The 18,604-nt window shown below is 50.0% G+C and overlaps 1 protein-coding gene across 4 annotated transcripts in view; it reads left to right on the top strand.

Annotated features, from left to right (window-relative positions):
• VPS13B (vacuolar protein sorting 13 homolog B) overlaps nt 1–18,604 on the top strand; it is a 669,566-nt gene that overhangs the window by 648,876 nt on the left and 2,086 nt on the right. For all 4 annotated transcript variants that reach the window (XM_024572260.3, XM_024572257.3, XM_045181664.2 and 1 more), the window contains 5 exons: nt 2,592–2,768; nt 4,677–4,847; nt 12,287–12,463; nt 14,525–14,627; nt 15,127–15,376. In XM_024572260.3, the coding sequence (XP_024428028.2) occupies nt 2,592–2,768; nt 4,677–4,847; nt 12,287–12,463; nt 14,525–14,627; nt 15,127–15,376 (878 nt within the window). The remainder of the gene's footprint in view (nt 1–2,591; nt 2,769–4,676; nt 4,848–12,286; nt 12,464–14,524; nt 14,628–15,126; nt 15,377–18,604) is intronic.

Genomic DNA, 18,604 nt, shown 5'->3' with positions numbered 1-18,604 from the left:
TGGGTATAGTTATAAACAATTCCAGAAACTTACCCTTTCAGGCAGTTTTTGCTTTTAACATGAGAAGCGGGCATGTAGGTTACTGAGCTCTGCTCTGGGGCCTGGTGAGGAGGCCCCTGCCCGGTCACCACAGCATACTGAAACGTGGCGAGCACCATCCACGCAGTGACCTGGTGGAGGGACCCCATCCGTGGCACCAGGGAGCCCTGTCCCTGCACCCCATGTGCTAAAAGTGATCGCTTTGTTTTGTTTTGTGTTTTTAATGAGCTTTCCCAAGAACATTCTGTTTGGATTTTTTTGTAATCCACTTAAAAATCCTCTAAACTGTTATCCCAACCTCATTATATGCTGAGACAAGAAATTCTAACATAAAGGGCCAAGATTTTAGGGCCTGTTGGGAATTCTGTCACTAAAAACCTACAAACAATCTGAAGAGTATCTGGAAGAAAGTGGTGATTGAACGAGTTGGAAATGGGAAGGTGTAGGAGGGGACTAACCCCCAGGTTCACAGCATTAAAGGGGATGTACTTCCATTCTTGTAGGAAGGGACAGAACTTGCCTGGGAGGGAACAAGCTGCATAAAGAAACAGTAAAGTAATGACACACGAGTTACTAACCCCCTTTAAAGGAAACAACGTGGGCTTTATAATTTCCTGGGGCCTCTCTCCACCCCCAGTCTCTGTTTGATGGGACACCAGACAGACATCCTTTTTCAACAAAATTCCCAAACAAGTCAGAGAAAGATATATTTGCTTTTGGAAGGAAATAGTTTTAAAAAGAGTGTCCTGGGATTCCTTCTGCCCTTTTCTGGCCAGCCCAGATGCCCCTGAGAAGTTGCTCTGGTCCACCTGTAGCCCTCCCATCAGGCCATGGGCCTAATCCCAGAGACCCGGCCCCACCTGCGCCTGGGGAAAGGCTGTGTTTCTGCCTACTCTGCGCCCTTGCGCTGGGAGCTTTGCTTGGCAGGAACTACTTTCTTCTTCTTTTCTATGTGGGATCATTGGAAGAAAGAGGAATTAAAATGTTTCTAGGCCAACCTGTCGTCTCCAGGTGGAATCTTACAACTATTCTGGGCTAAAGGGCACCTGCTCTTCCTTTATGTCCAGAGAGGCTCTGCCAAGGCAGAGTAGTCCACAGCCTTCCACAGGACCCTGTCTACTCCCTGTACCCTCGGCTCCCCATGTGGCAGAGGTGGGGGGCTGTTTGGAATTAGGCAAACCTGGGGTGGAAACCCAGCTCACAAGTCTAGCCACTGGGGAGGTTGTGAGCAATGGTCTTAGTCTCTGAGCTAGTTTCCTCCTCCTCCTGCCTTACCTGTGAGAACTAAAAATGTTGAATGCCTGGCACCTATACACCCTCCCATTCACAATCATCTTGTAGAAATTATGTCCTGTTTTAACATAAACCCTAATGTTATCTTCCTACTATTCCAGAGAAGAGAGATGGACTCAAAGTTTAAGAATGTGCCTCTCTGCAATAGCTGGGCCTGGGTCCTGTTAGGGCTCTGGCTGAGCTTTGCACCCACACCTTCCCAGGCCTTTGGGATTGGTGACATGACTGGGGGTCTCTGTCACAGGCCTGTCCTCTTAAGAGTCCACTGGTGAGGCAGGATTGGCTCCCACATGGGTCCTATCCTCAGGGCCTCCCTATTAGAGCGTTCAGTCCTGGCCTGGGGAGGTCAGTGGGTTACCAGAGAACAGTCGCCTGTTCGGAATGCCCCGCACCTTTGCCCTTGGCCCTTGCTTGCACTTCTAGTCTGCTGGGTGAGAGCCCTAGTGCCCCAGCCCTGGGGGGAAGATGGAGGGAACCACTGCCGGAGTCCACACCAGAGCCACATTCCCACGGGGCAATGCACACAGCAATCAGGCCACTGAGCAGGCCAGCTCCTGGCAGGCCCCTGCGCACATAGGAAACCAGATCCAAAGCACGCCTCCTGGGACTCTCGCAGGGAACACTCCCCTCTCGCTAACCTAATCAGTATGTCCGTGTCACTGAAGTTTACACAACTGCAGCTGGGGTTGAACGGGAGACATTTATCTGGCTCCAGCTCCGCTCTAAAGGGAAGCACTCAGCTTGGTAGGATTGGGAAAGATTAAAAATAACTCCTCCATCTTTGTCCAAACTTTGCATCCCCCTTGTAACACCCCATTTAGCATCAGGCCTCCCCTCCCAACCAGGCATCTTCTCATCCCAGTGCCGCCGCCACCCCAAAGAGGTTTCGAAGATAACGCTTCAGCCTGCACACACCTGCAGCCGGAGGGACCACCTTTCCCCAGGCAGCCCGGAGCGGAGCCTGGGTCGCCCTGCACATGGGTCCCTTTTAGCAGGAACATAGGATTCCGGCAGGGAAGTCGTATTAAAGCCATTTGTGAGGCTGCCAGAAGGATCACTTTGATTTATAAAGTATGAAAGTTTGCCACATCTGAATTCACAGTGAATGAGTTATTTCCCATATTTTGCTCCAAAGGAGCTTATTACATTCTCAATTCTAGTGTGAAAAATGAATTGCAGGGAAAATGTGTCATTTTTCCCAAATGTTGAAAGTGCTGTATTTAAGGTTTCACTAACCCCTTCCCTTTGGTCCCTTCCAGGCTGGGTGGTTGGATCTCTAGAAATTCTCGGCAGCCCGGCAAGCCTGGTGCGAAGTATCGGCAACGGCATCGCCGACTTCTTTAGGCTTCCGTACGAGGGGCTGACCCGAGGCCCCGGAGCCTTTGTGAGTGGAGTTTCCAGGGGGACAACGTCATTTGTAAAGCACATTTCCAAAGGTAGCTATTTTGGTTCCTTGTAACAATGCCTTGTTTCATTCCTTCCTGTCTTATTTTTTATTTTTAAAGAACATGTTCAAGTTCTAAATGCATTAAGTTTGCCTCTAGCTTTGTTTGGCTTGTTAGCTAGCAGTGAAATGTTAGGGTTGTAACAAAGCTCGTATACAATGTCTTATGTTTTAAACAGATCAGCACTTGCCTGTGTAGTGTGTGAAAATGTTTCAGAAACTTCAGAATTTTAAACCTCCCGTTGGGAAAACACGGACCAGCTCAACTGTTATTCCACGTGATAAATACAGAAATATTAAAGGTGTTCAGGACTTCTGCTGAGCATCAGAAATCCTACGCTGTGTTGCCTCATCATGTTTTTTACATGTAGATTCAGTTGTCATAACTTTTGTGAGGATATGGATGCTGATTTGATGTGGAAGCCGATCTGGGTGAGACAGCCAACTTCCCTCCCGCAGGCCACGTACACAGTGCCATCTTGTGGCCCAGACCAGCCCCCAGGCACAGAAGCCCAACCCCTGCCCCATACCTGAAGGGGGCTGTTTTCTTTTTCTCTGTGTGTTTGCTTGACGATGTTTTGGTCATGTTGGCAGTGACTCGGGAACTAACAAGGGCCATTCGAGTCCCCTTTTCTTCTCAGCAGGAGGCAGGGAAAACAGGGCAAAGGGCTTCTCCCCCATCAGAGGCTTTTAGGAGCAGGCAGGTTATAGAAGTCTCTTGAAGGTCTCAAAAGACAACTTGGGCTTGAAATACGAGAACCCACGGTCCATGGAGGGGGACTGGCCGGAGACCAGCAAGACTAATAAACCACGTTCCCTGGACAAAGGCAGGACCACTCCCCCGAGCCCATGTCCGAGGCCTGGGAGCAGAGCTGCAGGAGCTCGCAGATGAGTCACTGGTGGATTTCTCACTCTCAACACTTACACCTCGGTCGTTCTGTTGTTTTTATTTTAAAATAAGACAACCAGCACCTGCCACATTGAACCCGTCAGTAATTTCAGCGTGCTGACTCACTGCAGGTCTTTTACATTAGTTCCCTCAGCGAAATCCGTGTGGTTTCTTGGGATCTGTGTGTGTGTGCGTGTATTTTCTTTTCAGATGACTGGTAAAGACGCAGCTGCAAAAACGATATCCATAACAAATGAGCTAATTTCCATTAGCTTCAGAAAGGTGTCCATTGGCGTCTTTCAGTTTTGCTCGTTGAGATCTATGCAGACTTGCTGGAGGGGATTCTGAATATTTTGAGCAAGAGGCTGACATAGCTTTTCTTAGGGAGAAAACAGGCAGAATCATGGCTTTCACCTGATTTGCTCCCTGTATTGTCCTCACACTTTTCAGTTAACATCCTGAATATCAAAATTGCACATATTCTCTGTGGCACAAAAATCGTTTCCTCAAAATGTCAAATGGTAAACTTCAGTGTCTCCTTTTACCATGGCTGAAATAATGAGGGAATAATTTGTAGTCCTAAAATAGAAACCTTTCTTTGCAATCTGTCTAAAATTCAGCAACTAACCTTAACCCTTCAACTCAGAGCAGGCAGATTTTAACCTTCAAAACTGGGCCTTAGTGAGGACTCCAAAACTAACTGTTTTAGCCACGCCTTGACAATCAAAAGGTAGTGTGTGGCAGTGTCATATGAAACTCTGGGCATTTTGCTGGTGACAGAGGTCATCCTACCCCCTTGGAGGACTGCCAACACTGGTGTAAGCAAGTGTTAATTTTCCCGTCATTTTCGTAAGGCTCGTGCTTCCAGCTGCCCACGAGGAAGCTACCATCACTCACCATCTGGGCACGCCCAGCGGCACAGATGTGCTCCCAGGGGCCCTGGGGACTGCTCTCCCGGGGTTCTCCACATACGTGACCAGAAGCCCAATCCACATGCTCTTGTGTCCACAGGTACCCTCACCTCCATCACCAACCTGGCCACGAGCCTGGCCCGGAACATGGACCGACTGTCGCTGGATGAGGAGCACTACAACCGGCAGGAGGAGTGGCGGCGACAGCTCCCGGAGAGTCTGGGCGAGGGGCTCCGGCAGGGCCTGTCCCGGCTGGGCATCAGCCTGCTCGGTAAGGGGTTGCTGGAACGTGTGCTCAGGGTGCCCTCTGGCTCCGGCGAGGGATACAGACTCCCAGGACACGGGGGGTTGGGAAGTTCACATCCTTTCTGAGAGCCAGAGAGGACATGGCTCTCAGCCCGGTGCCTGCCGTGAGTCGGTGAGGTGCAGGAACAGGACCCCCTGTGGAACACCCTGTGCAGCCACAACAGGGCCACCCTGTCTGACGAAGGCCACCTGTGCAAGCGCCCTGCTCCGCCATCCTTTGCCTCTGGTGTGAAGTTCTCTCTGGCCTCCTCCAGGGTCTGCTCCCCAAAACAGAGTCATGCCATGGAAGGCCCCTGCGCGTGGGGGTGTCAGCTCAAGGACGGCAACACACAGCCCTGCGCGTGTTAAGGGGGGTTCCAGGCACACTGAAGCCTGGCTCCCTCACACCACAGGTACTGCAGGTGCCTGCGTTTGTTCGAGAAGCACTTGAGCAACTTGCAATGGTCGTGTAAACCTCAGTGGGGAGCACACGGTTTGCTTTTTTTTTTTTTTTTTTTTTTTTTTTGAGAATACCAGATCAGCCTGACTCCGGGTAATTATCATTTGTTGAGCTGCCAGGTGGTATAGTTAGAGGTGAAGATTGCTGTGGATATTTCCAAATATTACAAATGTTTGAAAAATAAGTTGCTTTGGAAAAATCTATAAAAAGGAGGCTTCAGAGCTGAAGTTTTGCAGAGCAGGATTTTCAAGGGTATTTTTTGTTTATTTGTTTGCAGAGGAATTTAAAACTGTATTGCTTGGCAGCATGCCTGCCCGGCATCTGAAGGAGTGTGCGTCTCACAGAGATCAAAGTGCCCAGTGCAAAGAGAACAGGGGTCAGAAAAGCAGAGCTTGAAAGGATTTGTCCTCTCTCCAGTCTGCCGTTCCAAACACAACCCCTCCACTCGCAATGCAGCCAGCTGAGGCTCTGAGTGGACCCAGTAGGATGTTACAAGAGCAGGTTAAGTTACTAGAAATTGTTTAAGTCAACATTCAGTGATGTACGGCACTGTCATTTAATAATGCATGGAAACCAGGAGGCTAACGGCCTGGGGAAGGAACTGGGGTAGAGGAGCAACCCAAAGGCAGTGTCGCTATTACGGGGAAGGGCAGTGGGTGGGGATGGGCCACCTGCTCAGGAGCCACAGCCCCCTGGCTAGGGTGTTCAGATCCCTTCTTTCTGACCTCCAACAAGTTCTTCTCTGAACCTGGGTCTCTCCGAACCTCGGGGCTGGGAATACCACTGTTAGAAGTCACGATGGTCAGTCGTGTGCCAGTCACAGGGCCTGCATTTGGTAATCAGAACCCATCATTATAATATCATGGCAGCAAAGGAACAGTAAGAGTTGCTTGATGTCAGAGGGTCACATGAGCCACAGCAGGAGCCTTTTTACTTTAGTTTTAGTCCAGTGGGTTAAGTTGCTCTAACCACAAAAGTGATAACCTTGGGTGCTCAGGTCATTGTTTGGAGTCTATGCGACCTCTTTATGCTCAGAATTCTGGGCTCTGTGCCCTCTGCTCAGGCAGAAGGCTTCCTTCCCTCCATCCAAGCCCTTCCTGGAGCTCCAGGTGCTCACAGAGGAGACCTGAGCTGGCTGGCACGTGGCTCTTTCCATCCTGACTAATCTGTTCTCCTCCCACCCAGAGAAGCCAGTCTCCACTACGCAGTTGCCACTGTATACAATTGTGCCTGAGGGTGGGACTCAGTTATGGGGGGAGCCATGGTTCTGCCTTTTCAATGTCAGCTTTTGGGGCATGGCTTCTGTTATGAATGGTAGGCTTCAGTCTTTGCCATGGTCATTGGGTCCTGCACACCCTCATCCACACGAGGGAATCATTTAGTCTGGAAACTGCAGTGGGCTCACAGTTTTTCCGCATATCTGCTCATTTGCAAAAACCTAGGGCTTCTAGGGGGTAACATAAATCCCCCCCCAAGCTTGTGCTGATGGCATCTATGGACAGACGCTGGCCTGGCCCTGGGCCCCCAGGAGCTCCGCTCCCAGCAGCACGCCCTGAGCTCCATACCCACAAGTGCTCCCAGACATTTGAGTTCATAGTGGGCATCCCAAGGTCGGCCCACTCTGGCTTCCTTTCCTCTAAGAATTTAAGAGCTCTCTGTGTGCCATATAATCATGGCATTATTTGAGAACCTCTGGTCCTAGAATTCCCTGACATGAGGCAAGAAGAGATGGAGAGGGGGACCAACGAAGTCCCCTCACCTGGGAAAGTATAGATTTGTCACCATTTAATCCACACCCAGAAGTGCAATTTAGTGCCTAACTGAAGCGAGATCTGTTACTAGATAATAGTTTGCAGCCTTTGAAATCAAAGTGCTAGTTCCTCAGTGCCTTCCTTTACAAGACACAGACGTCGAGGACCCCGCCAGTAGGAATTTATTCACAGAGCACTTCAGGGTGGATGGAGTGCTTTCCCATGTGCCTTCTTACTGGGTCCTCCGACCCCAGGCAGGGATGAGGTTCACGGACTTGCCTGGGTCCAGCCTCCAGGCAGGACGAGAGCCTGGCCTTTCCACATTTCACCCACCATGCAGGCTCCAAGCCTGGAAGCAATCAGGATGTGGGGAGACTGAACAATTCAAAGTTCCAGGGTGGGGAAAACACATTTCCCCCAAATGTCGATGGGGCGGTGGGCCTTCCTGATGCTGCTTTGCCCCCATGGAGACGCTGTGGAGTGTTATGAGACACTTCAAAAATCAAAGGGAGTCTTTGGCTGCTGTGCCCAGACACATTGCCTCAGGTCAGCATGGAAGTGTCAGCTGGCGGAGAGATGCCGCTGAAAGATGCCGCCGAGGCTCTTGGAGGAGCTCCACCAGTGTTTGAACAGCAGAGGCTTTGGAACCGCTCTGTTTCGCCTGCAGAATTGGCACCAGGTTTGCCTACATGCACCAGATCCATCCCCCACCCACCCCGCTTTCTACTGCTCCCTGGAGTCCTTGCTGAGAGAGGATGTGAGCCCGTGTCACTGCTCCACTCCACATCCCCTCCCAGACGTGCCTGCTTGCTCATTAATACCACTGGCAGGACATCAGAACTTGCTTGCTTGACCCATGCTTCTTGGGCTGCTGCCCGACTTCTGAAGCATCGATAGATTTCCCAGCAGCCGCACCCTCCGTCCTCACGGCCGCTCCTGGGATGCCATGTGGAATCCACCAGATGAACTAGGACACTCTCCCTCAAGGGAGCTAGCAAAGGGCTGCGCACCCAAGAGAGGACCTCCTGGGCAGTCCCTCTGGTGCCACTGCCAGCCACTGGCAGGCTGGTCTGCCGTCAGGAGGGAATTCAGGAAGACTGCTCCTTCCTTCTCAACTGGCCAAACTGTGCTGGTCCAAAAAAGCTAACCTCAAGCCGGAACACATGGTACACTCCACAGGTCTCGTTTGTCTCTGGAATGAGGGGCTGTTTAGTGGGGGCACAGGAGAGGCCTGTGCCTCTGCTGTTGTGATTTATTTTTTAAAGTGCCCAAAATATAATTTCAGTGTGTGGTCAGGGCAGCACCAAAATAACCATGCAGGCAGGACTTTCATAGTCCAGGGACACACGGTGTTTTTGCCGGAGACTAGGAGTGAGTCCCAGAAGAGGTGAGGGAGGGCCTTTGTAGTCCCCTGGCTTCAAAGAAAGCCCTCTTCCAACTGGAGGTCTGGAAAGGAGATGCCTCCCGGTTCCTGCCTGGGCAGCACGCGGGAGCCGTGGGCACGCCCCTCCAAGGTGCACTCTTCCTTCCCTGCCTCACCGCATCACCTCACAGCCGCCTCCATGTGGCCGCCCACCCCGCGGGCCTGATGCCAACAGACAAGTTTGGGGATCAGTTTCCACTGCCTAAAGCCTTCGGGCAGGTTTCAGTATATGACAGTAAATAACTTACTGGTTGTGGGATTTAGCTGGATTATACTAATCAGAGAGCTTTCTGAAGCCCTGGGAGAAGCAGCCTCTCTGTTCTCCAGCTCACACCTGGTAACCAGGGAGGTGTTGGCGTGAGTGACGGGCCAGCTTTCCTGCCCCCAGGGTCGGGTGCTGGGCGACAGCATGTGATCTGGCAGCTTCTCCTCTACCTCTGAGAATCTAACACCTTGTCATGGGGTGCAGGCTTTCCACTTTTGGGGGCTTCCCAAATAGTTTATCTATCAAAGCCAGAGTAACTGAGCCTTTACTTTGGCCAGTGGCTGGAGAAAGTGGAAGATCAAAGGGGAGTTTCACTGGGCTACCTGTTTGCACTCACGCAGGTGGAAGTTAGAGTCCTGTGTGGATGGACAGCCATGGGCATCAAGGCCCATGGACAGGTGAGGCCTGGCACACCGAAGGGAAATGGGAGAGTGTCATCAAACGAACTACCTGCCCCCCAACTCAGTGTGAATAGACTTACTGGAAATCTGCACTCGGAAAAAGACATTTCCACCAGAAATGCAAGCAGTAAATTAATTTATTGATGAGTTTGTAATTATTTACCCCAGTTTTCCTACTCTTAAGCATAGAGACCTGTCAAAGAAATTAGATAATGAAATCACGGGAAGCTGTGGTCATTGATTTCATGGTAGTCACTCTGAACCCTCTGCTTTGAAATGATTTGAAGACCAGTCTTACCAGGACTCTCGCTCTCCCAGGCACTAAAGGCGCCTCCACGGTGGCTGGTTCCATTAATGCCTCCCAGCCGCTGACTCCTGACCTCGTAGATGGAGAGCAGAGCATCAGATTCCTCAGATGGAAAATGGGAGGCGAGCTCCCAGCTCCAGTGCCAGGGTGGGGTGACTTGGGAGCACAGAAACAGTGACCCCCTCCGCCCTCCCTCGCCAGGGCGCCATGGTAGGTGGGGGCAGCTGTGAGCAGCTTCCTGCATCATTTCATTAGGATTGAGAAGCATTGGATGAGGCTGGGAAACAGACCTGTTGCCTCAGGTCATTCCTAATCTGTCCTTGCATAAACGTAAGTGGCTCTGTCAAAATTGAGAGGACTGGAATCCTTGAAGAGCGTTCCCTCTACAATTGACCTGAAGGAACTGGCCTTTGGTTTTACTGGATTTTGTTCAATGGAATATTGCTTGAAATGAACAGGGCATTAACCAAGACCTGGAAATCTCCATTTACCCAAGAGACTTTGAATTAGTGGCAGTTGAAATAATGGGGTTTGACGTGTACTCAAATTTCTACCAGGGGACTGTGCGGTTTCATTAGTCCTAGCAGGTCTATGTTGAAAATGGAATTCTGTCAGGAATTGTAGTGAAATGTTTATCTCCGACGAGTTAGGGGACCTTCCTCTCCATCATGGGGAAAAAATGCAGACCAGTGAGGCCGTCACTAGGTCCCATCACCGGCCCCTGAAAGTGAGAGCGGGGGACAGACCATCTCATGGGAGAGCCATCAGGGCAGAAGCAGTGAGAGCAGGGCTTCGTCGCCATTCTGAAGTTCAGAGTGAGTGGCCAAACCTCAGGTAACGGGAGAGAGAGGGAAGAGCCCGTTTCATAAACGGCATCAGGGAACAAGTTGGTGGGAGAGTGAGGCTGTGAATCTGACTCCTGGACCCAAATCCTGCCTCAAGCATGGGACAGCTGTGTGACCTCGGGAGGAAAAGTCCCTTCACCTCTGTGCCTCAGTGCCTCAGGGAGTGAGGATAAAGAGTCCTGCCTGACTCCTGGGATTATTTAGATTAATGATCTCACACAAGCACAGCCGTCAGGCTCCAGCACAGAGTGAGCACTCAGATCAGATTGGCTGGCCTTCCTGCACAGCCTGGCGACGGGAATGTGTTCTGAGAGTTGTGTCACTAGGCGATTTCGTCGTCATGCAAACATCGTAGACTGCACTTACACCTGGGTGGTGCGACCTATTACACACCTTGGCTGCAAGGAGTCGCCTGTTGCTCCTAGGCCACAGAGCTGTGCAGCACGTAACCGTACAAAACCCAAGATGGAGTCGGTCACAAGGAGAAACGATGCCGTCAAGAGCAGTGGTGACCCCGAGATGCACAAGGCTGCTGCTGGCACACCACGGGATGCTGTTTTACAGCAGGCTTTTTTTTATACAAATAGAGAGTACACCCTAAAATAATGATAAAAGGTATAATACAGCAGGTCCTCAAGTAGTCATTTCATTCTGATGTTGACGAGATGCCATGGAAACTTAACTCTTGTTTATATCATTAGCCTGTGGTAAAACTTGCAGAACCCGGTGATCTCACTTTGACCTTAAGGAAGGGCCTTGTGTAACATGGACCAGTTACATAGCCATTTACTATTATCAAATACTATGTACTGTACATAATTGGACACACTATACTCCTACATGACTGGCAGGCAGGAGGCTCGTTTACACCAGCATCACCATTAACACATGAGGAATGCGTTCCACTACACTACAATGGCTACGATGTTACTAGACGATAGACTTTTCATAATGGAATTATAATCATATGGGACTACTATCACATAGGAACTCTGTCATTGACTGAAATGTCGTTACGCAGCACTATGTAACAGAAATTATTACTGCCCTGACTGGTGTGTTCAGTGGATTCAGTGCCATCATGGAAACTGAAGGGTCGCTGGTTCGATTCCCATTCAGGGCACATGCCTGGGTTGTGGTCCAGGTCCCCAGTTGGGTGTGTGCAAGAGGCAACCAGTTGCTGTAGCTCTCACATATTGATGTTTTTCTCCCTGTCTTTCTCCCTCCCTTTCCCTCTTTCTAAAAATAAATAAAGCCCTGACTGGTGTAGCTCAGTTGGTTTTGACCTTGATCCACAAAGTGAGTTGGCTGGTTTGTTTCCCAATCAGGACACATGCCTGGGTTGTGGGTTCAGTCCCCAATCAGACTGTATTTCCCTCTCAAATCGATGTTTCGATCCCTCTCTTTGTGTCTTCTTTCCCCTAAGAATAAATAAACTTAAAAATAAAAATAAAATATTTAAAAAAGAAATTACTATATCAACAATTACTTATTAAATAATTATTATTAACTAACTGATGAATAATTGCTCTAATTAAAAGGCACAACACAGAAAGGGGCTGGCCCTTCCACTGTTTTTCCTCCTCCTAACCCACTGAAAATGTCTCAGGCTGTGCAGGCTCTCTTTCTTTCTAAGGGATTGGGAACTGTCTTCTCCAAGCTGCATTGCCTGGTTTCTGGAGAAAGGCACGGGAGTGTCGTGTGGAATAGTCTGACGTTTAATAAATCCTGAACTGAACTTCCTAGGTCCTGAGTGGACCAAACCCAGCTGAACATTGTGTTTGGATGAGACCATAAATGTTTAACTTAAATTGCTCTCAATGTACTTAGATAGCTGGTAAATAAATGTAAAGAGCTTTATGAGTGTGGGCTTTCGTTTTCAATCCAAATGAAACTGTGGTCCAGATGGAAGTTTCTCCCCTTCTCAGGATTTTAAGCCTCAGCCCTTACTGGGGACTTCTGTTGTTTTGCAGGTGCAATCGCTGGCATAGTGGACCAGCCAATGCAGAACTTCCAGAAAACGTCCGATGCTCACGCTTCAGCAGGACACAAGGCCAAGGGTGTCATCTCCGGCGTGGGGAAGGGAATCATGGGGGTATTCACAAAACCCATCGGAGGAGCTGCTGAGCTCGTGTCACAGACTGGTTACGGTGAGTCGGGGGCCGGTCGTCAGGCCAACTCAGATGCCACCAGTTGGTTTGTGTGATCACACACCAAGGGTTCCTGAGATGGCCTAGCCGCCCCCCCCCCCCCCGCCCCGGCAGGGCAGTGAAAAATAAAAGGGATAAGTCGTTTATTTCCCTACAGAACCAGGAAATCAGTAATTTCAGTATATGTTTATATGTCACAGAATCTTTTAACAATCCATTCAATAAAATAAACTTTAGTGAAAAGTAACTGGTTAGTGGTTGAGGGTAGTATGTACAATGTATTGAAGCAGAGAATGGAATTACTGTGTTTCAGGTGAGCAGTCTGAAAGGGAAACTAGACTAGCAGGAACAAAGATATCTTTAAGTTACAATGTATATTTGGAGAATGAAAGAGGAGCACCCATGTGTGCATGTGCATGTGTGGGTGTGTGCACACACTTGCACGTGCTTTGCACTTGGAGTGGCTTTCTCTCCTGCAGACGCTGTGCTGCTACTGCAGCCAGGTTGAGTCTCCTAGCACCAGCAGCCAAGGCGTGTGGCCTACAGGTGAACACCCTGGCCCCGAGCAGATAGTGGTGGAGAACTTGGGCTCGTGGCACCACTTGCACTTGGCCTCTTCCTGTGCATGTGTGTGCACAGAGGAATAAGGAGAAAGTAAGCACGTCATCCGGTGCTTATTTTCTGTATTCTTAACACAGCACATGCAAGTGACTTCCAATAAATGAGTGACCGGAATTGCTACCTTTTCACCCATAATCCATGTCGTCATTTTGGTGGTGAAGTAGGCTGGCCAGCCAGTATCACACACTACAGGAGGGCTCTCTCCTTTGTCAGACACAGGAGCACTCTGCACTCCGCATCTGCCATAAAGCCCGAGGGGGACTTTCCACTACAGACATCCTGCACCTCAGGAGCTCTGACAAGAGCAGCCAGACCAGAGCATAAAAACAGTGTCTGAGAGGAAGAGAGCGGCAGACGCATGCCCACACTCAGGCAGCCCTCCGGAGAGGCTCCTTTAAGAGACCACACAGACACAAACATGTGTTCCTCTTCGCTTATCCCCTGCCTCCTCCCTCTCTATTCTCACTCACAGGGAAACTGGCAAAAAGATCTGCTGCAACTCATAGGTGGGCAAATACTCCCTTACCCGGCGCTTACCCAGGAATAAAAGCAGTGTCCCGTTTGCTGTAGCCCTCAGTGAGGGGCAGTCAACGTGTACTTCATAAAGTCCTTTGGTTTTGAAAATGCTGTTGTCCCTCGCTGTGCGCTTCCCAGGGCTGAGCTCCCTTGTGTAAGAGCATCTCAGAACAGAGCCTCACATGGCCTTGTTGGTTTCCATCATTCTTGTAAAACTTTTACTACCGCACTGAAGGTTTTACAAACCACTAACTCTTAGTCTAATGACTGCGCCTCATTTATAAACATTTACAAGCCCTCAGAAAGCACACATGCTGTACCATCCTTGGTTCTGGAGAGTCCCTTTGGAGGCCCGCGTGGCTGCTCCTAGGTGCCCTCGTTTTGTGCTGGCACCAGGGGGAGCATGCAGTAAACGGAGGGCTCAAGAGCACTCAGAAATGTGTATGGACTCATGTTGAACAGCTGGATTGAGTCACCTAAGTGCTGTATGTAAGCGAGCCATGTGCATGCATGTGCACCTCCCTGTGCATTGTTTTTTGTTACTTAACCAGCCACAGCACCGGTACGGAATTGCAGTGTTAAGCAAGAAAGTTAGCTGACAATCTTGGTTTTTCACCACGTAAATTGTAAATGATGTGTAAGCCATTGCCCAGGCCCGATCCCTCCCAGGAGCTTTAGGCTTCCTCTAATTGCCGTCAACGCTCAGAATATAGCTCACTCCGATTTCAGTCTGGAGCTAAGTAAGATCACCAGGGTCAAGAGCACTGCAGTGTTTAATGATTATCTGTGTGCTTGCTTCCAAAGATGTGACATCATTTTGGATCTGTAGCATTTTATGGATGGCTCTAAGCAGATGACATCACTGCAGCATGGAACTGTTTTCCAGAAAACAACTAGTAAAACCTCTTACTTCTCTTACCACAGGTATTTTACACGGAGCTGGACTTTCTCAGCTTCCCAAACAGCGCTACCAGCCAAGTGATCTACATGCTGCCCGGGCTCCAAATAGCCACGTCAAATACATCTGGTAAAATAGTCTAGATGCTTCCTCAACTGAACATGCGCACTGTGTTAACAGGGCCTGGCCTGATCTGAGGCTCACAGGCCCCACTGCTAGGGGAGCCGTCATTTTTAGCATCTCAGGCAAAGCAAGGGCATTCTAGGGCCAGAGAAAGTGCCGTCCCCAGATCTGGGAATACCCCTCAGGAGGATGCACACTGGCAGAGAAACCAGGGCTCGTGAGGAGGCCTGAGATTCTCTGTGGAACCAGTCTTCTAATTGGGGGGACATCTCTCAGGGGAAGAAAAGGAAGTAATCACAGCTGAGGGAAATCCTTGTCCCCACAAGGAGCTGGGCTCTGTTGACCAGAAACCGTTTGAGAATTAAAGTGACGATGACATTTCAAGACAAATAATCCCTTGAGGAGCATCATGTGGAATCGCCCCAACCCCGGTACAGATAGTGAGAGTGGATGTTGACCATTTTTGAAAGCTGGCTCCTGGCCTTACTTTCCTCCTTTGAAACAGGAAAATGCTTCAGTCTCTGGGCAGACCGGAGGTGCACATGGCCTTGGATGTGGTTCTGGTGAGGGGCTCAGGCCAGGAGCACGAAGGATGCTTGCTGCTGACCTCAGAAGTGCTCTTCGTGGTGAGTGTCAGCGAGGACACACAACAGCAGGCCTTCCCCATCACAGAGATCGACTGCGCACAGGACAGCAAGCAAAATGGCCTGCTCATCGTGCAGCTCAAGCAGCCAAGAGTGACCTGCGATGTGGAGGTACAGTTCAGAAAACAGGGCGACCAGGGCTAGCTCCCAGCAAAATCAAGATGTGGGCTGACCACTGGTACCAGGTATTCAAGAGCCCCAGCCTCTAGAGTGGCTGCTGGAGGCCAGGAAGGCTGCCAGAGGGAGTGTGAGAAGCAACCGGGCCACTGCGGAAGGGGTTGGGAAAGCCCAGCTAGGTGTACATGTGAGCCTCTCACAGGAGAGCCCAGCAGTAGCCAGGTGGACTCACAGCCTGGGGGTGAGCCACCACATAAGTTCAGCATGGCTTGGCTGTCACGGTGCTGCAGTGGACAGGACAGGACGACAGAACTCCGTAACAGGCCCGTGTCTGTACGTGGCCTGGGAGTGGCTGCAGCAGACCCACAGTACCGGAGAACCGCCGTAGAACCGAAGGGTGTCCCGAGTCAAACAAGGCTTGCGCAGCAGGCCAGATCTTAGCAAGTTCCCGAACCAGGAGATCTGACTCCCTCCCTTCCCATCCCCAAGATTTGAGCGGCCAAAATTTGTAAACAGATCTCTCTCCCATCTGCTTCTTTTATTCTGTGTGGCCGTGTTCCCCTCCCCATAAGACAGTTTCCCATCCCCTAAGTTCCACGGGGTACCTCCTGGGGATGCCGCTTAGGTTCTTAGGGCAGCTCCTTGGCCACACAACTCCTGAGATGTGCAGGTTGCTCATTCCTGGCCACACAGAAGTTGATATGGAATGGATGTTCAGGCTGGGCATACTGGAGGCCAGGGGTCAGAGGTGAACCCTGACGCGTGACACCAGCTTCCTGCAGTCCAGCCTGGGAAGCAGGTGCACCCACCAGAAAGCCGCTCTCTGCTCCTACCAGCCCACTGCCTGCCTGCTCCACAGGGCCCTCAGGGCTGATCTCAGAAACAGACATCTTCTCCCACACGGCAAGATGGGGGTGGACAGGGGGGCGGGGGGGATGTGCAGCCTGTGGGTCCTAACCTGGGGACTGAGTGGCCTCAGGAAAGGACAGCAAGCTTGCCTCTAGGAGATCCTGCCCGATCCATTCTGTCCTTGTTTTCTTCCTGGTATGGGAGCCTGTGTCTCCCTCACACCACTGTTTGGGTAGAATTATCTGAGAAGATGGAAGGCAGCCAAACATAACAACTGAGATTTCTCTAGTTTCTTGGATCATAATCAGTCGAGCTTTAAGCTGGGGTTTGGCACTAGGACTACATTGCTGCTTCAAGTTGATGACTTTCTGGGAATAAACAGAGGTCAGATGTCCAGGCTGACTTTATTAGATCTGCCAAAATCTTCTGATCTAGTCGACAATAAAGCACCAGTGATGTGGCTACAGGATTTGGCAGGGGATAGTATCATTATCTTCAAGTCCTTGGTCCTTAACGAGAAACTTCCAAGGCCCTGAGGAGTATCTGTGACCATCATTACTCCTTAGCTGCTTGGGAAATACTTCAGACCCTAAACAGTTGAGACCAGAGATTTATCTTTTGCTGTTGAATTGTCTCTGCTGTCAATTGTGATCCTGCTCTCTTTGGCTCTTCTGCTTGTGGAGGGTCCCGCAGGGAACTAACATAGCTGGAGGGATGGGTCCTGTTTCTCTATGGGTTAATGAGATATCTGGAGTCACCACCCCAGACGCTGCCCAGGCTAATTGAGACCATGCCGTCGGGGGCAGAGGCAGCAGCACTGACTCCACACACCGTGCCCCTCTCAGGGTTAAGGGACAGCTAAAACAGAGGCAGGAAAAGACTGAGTGGGATCTGCCGGGCAGCTACAAGAGACATGTGAGCTTGCACAGCAGCACCTGGCACTGGACAGAAAAGGTGGCTACCCAGCATGCCTTCAGCCTCCAAATTTGCTTTCTCATTATCTGTTCCACTTCCCTCTCCCCTCAACTCCCCATAAAAAACAGCTGACCCCTTCCTTAATCCTCTGTCCAAAGCCTAACTTCCCCCACTTACCCCAAAGGAGATCCAAGCTGCAAAACAAAATATTCCTTTTCTCCCCCAAGACAGAAGCCTCTCCCGAGGAGTGCTGCAGTCCACAGATTTTCCAGATGCGGGAGCCTGACACAGTCCGTTTTCCTCAGCTGGTGTGCCCATCCGCATACCAGCCGAGTCCCCAGGGAACACAGGGCGAAGAAGCCCACCCGCTGGCTTCAGGGAAAACCACCAACACCATTTTTAAGATCTTTATGTAAAATGCCTTTTCTGGTTTTTGCTTGAGACACTAGGAAGCACAACTCCTTTGAATTTTAAGAGGAATTAATTTGTAGATGACATCATTCAGTATATTCAAATATGGCAGGATTCAGATTTTTTTTTTATAAAATCAGCTTTTGCTTTTCTTGGTTATGTGCAGCCATTTTTAGGGTAATAACTGCTTAATATGCCTGGCACGTTATTGAAATCCCTTATGAGAGGCTCAAAATGAGTCAGAAGGTCAATTTATTCCTTGGCCAGATTCCTCTCACAACACGGGTTTTCCTGTGCTGCTGCTCAGGAGGAGCCGTTAAGACTTCTGCGTATTCAAAGCTTTCCAGCTGAATTCTGAGCCCAGCAAATGCTATCAGAGCGCTGGCTTCTGCCTGGTGGTACAGCTTTCATGTGTCAGGGAATCTTTGGGGGCCTTCATTTCCCTTCCCCAGCTAAGAATATGAGACGAGACCCAAACCCTAGCAGACTCCCTACTCACTATTCTGGCAGGCCCCTTTCGCCCTGTGCCACCCACTGGCTTTCTGGTTAGGACAGCCCTTGGCCACACTTGTTTGTGCCCCACACAGAAATACACAAATTCTTTATACTACTACTTTGGAACTAAAGAGCCCTCCTTGAAACGTTCTTAGTTATTCCAGAGTGGTCTTGCCAGCATTTAACAGGTAAAGGCTCCCTGACTGCCACAGACAAGCAGTTACACTGGAAACTCACCACACCACCTGATGTACGTACACACTAGCTAACTAGCTTCAGGGTGGGAAAAACTTACAGCTCCCACTGCCTTTGATGGATGCTTTCTCAGAAAGTCTCACTGAAGAACTTAGGTGGTGTATCTCAGCTCTTTTGAGTTCCACTGAAGATGAGCCAGACTTTTATGAACCATAAATGTACTTTGCATCCTCCTCCTTCCCATAAAAATTTCCTCTTCCTCTGCCCAGTTTTATTTTCTCTGGCTTTAAATCCTAGTATTTATAAAAACAGTAAATGTTACAGTTCAAAAGGTATTTTCTTAATGCTCTGTCCAAA

The sequence above is a fragment of the Desmodus rotundus genome, chromosome 8 (assembly GCF_022682495.2).
Source record: "Desmodus rotundus isolate HL8 chromosome 8, HLdesRot8A.1, whole genome shotgun sequence".
Taxonomy (NCBI): Eukaryota; Metazoa; Chordata; class Mammalia; order Chiroptera; family Phyllostomidae; genus Desmodus; species Desmodus rotundus.
Note: the sequence above shows the minus strand (reverse complement) of the source record. Positions and strands in the feature narration are given on the sequence as shown.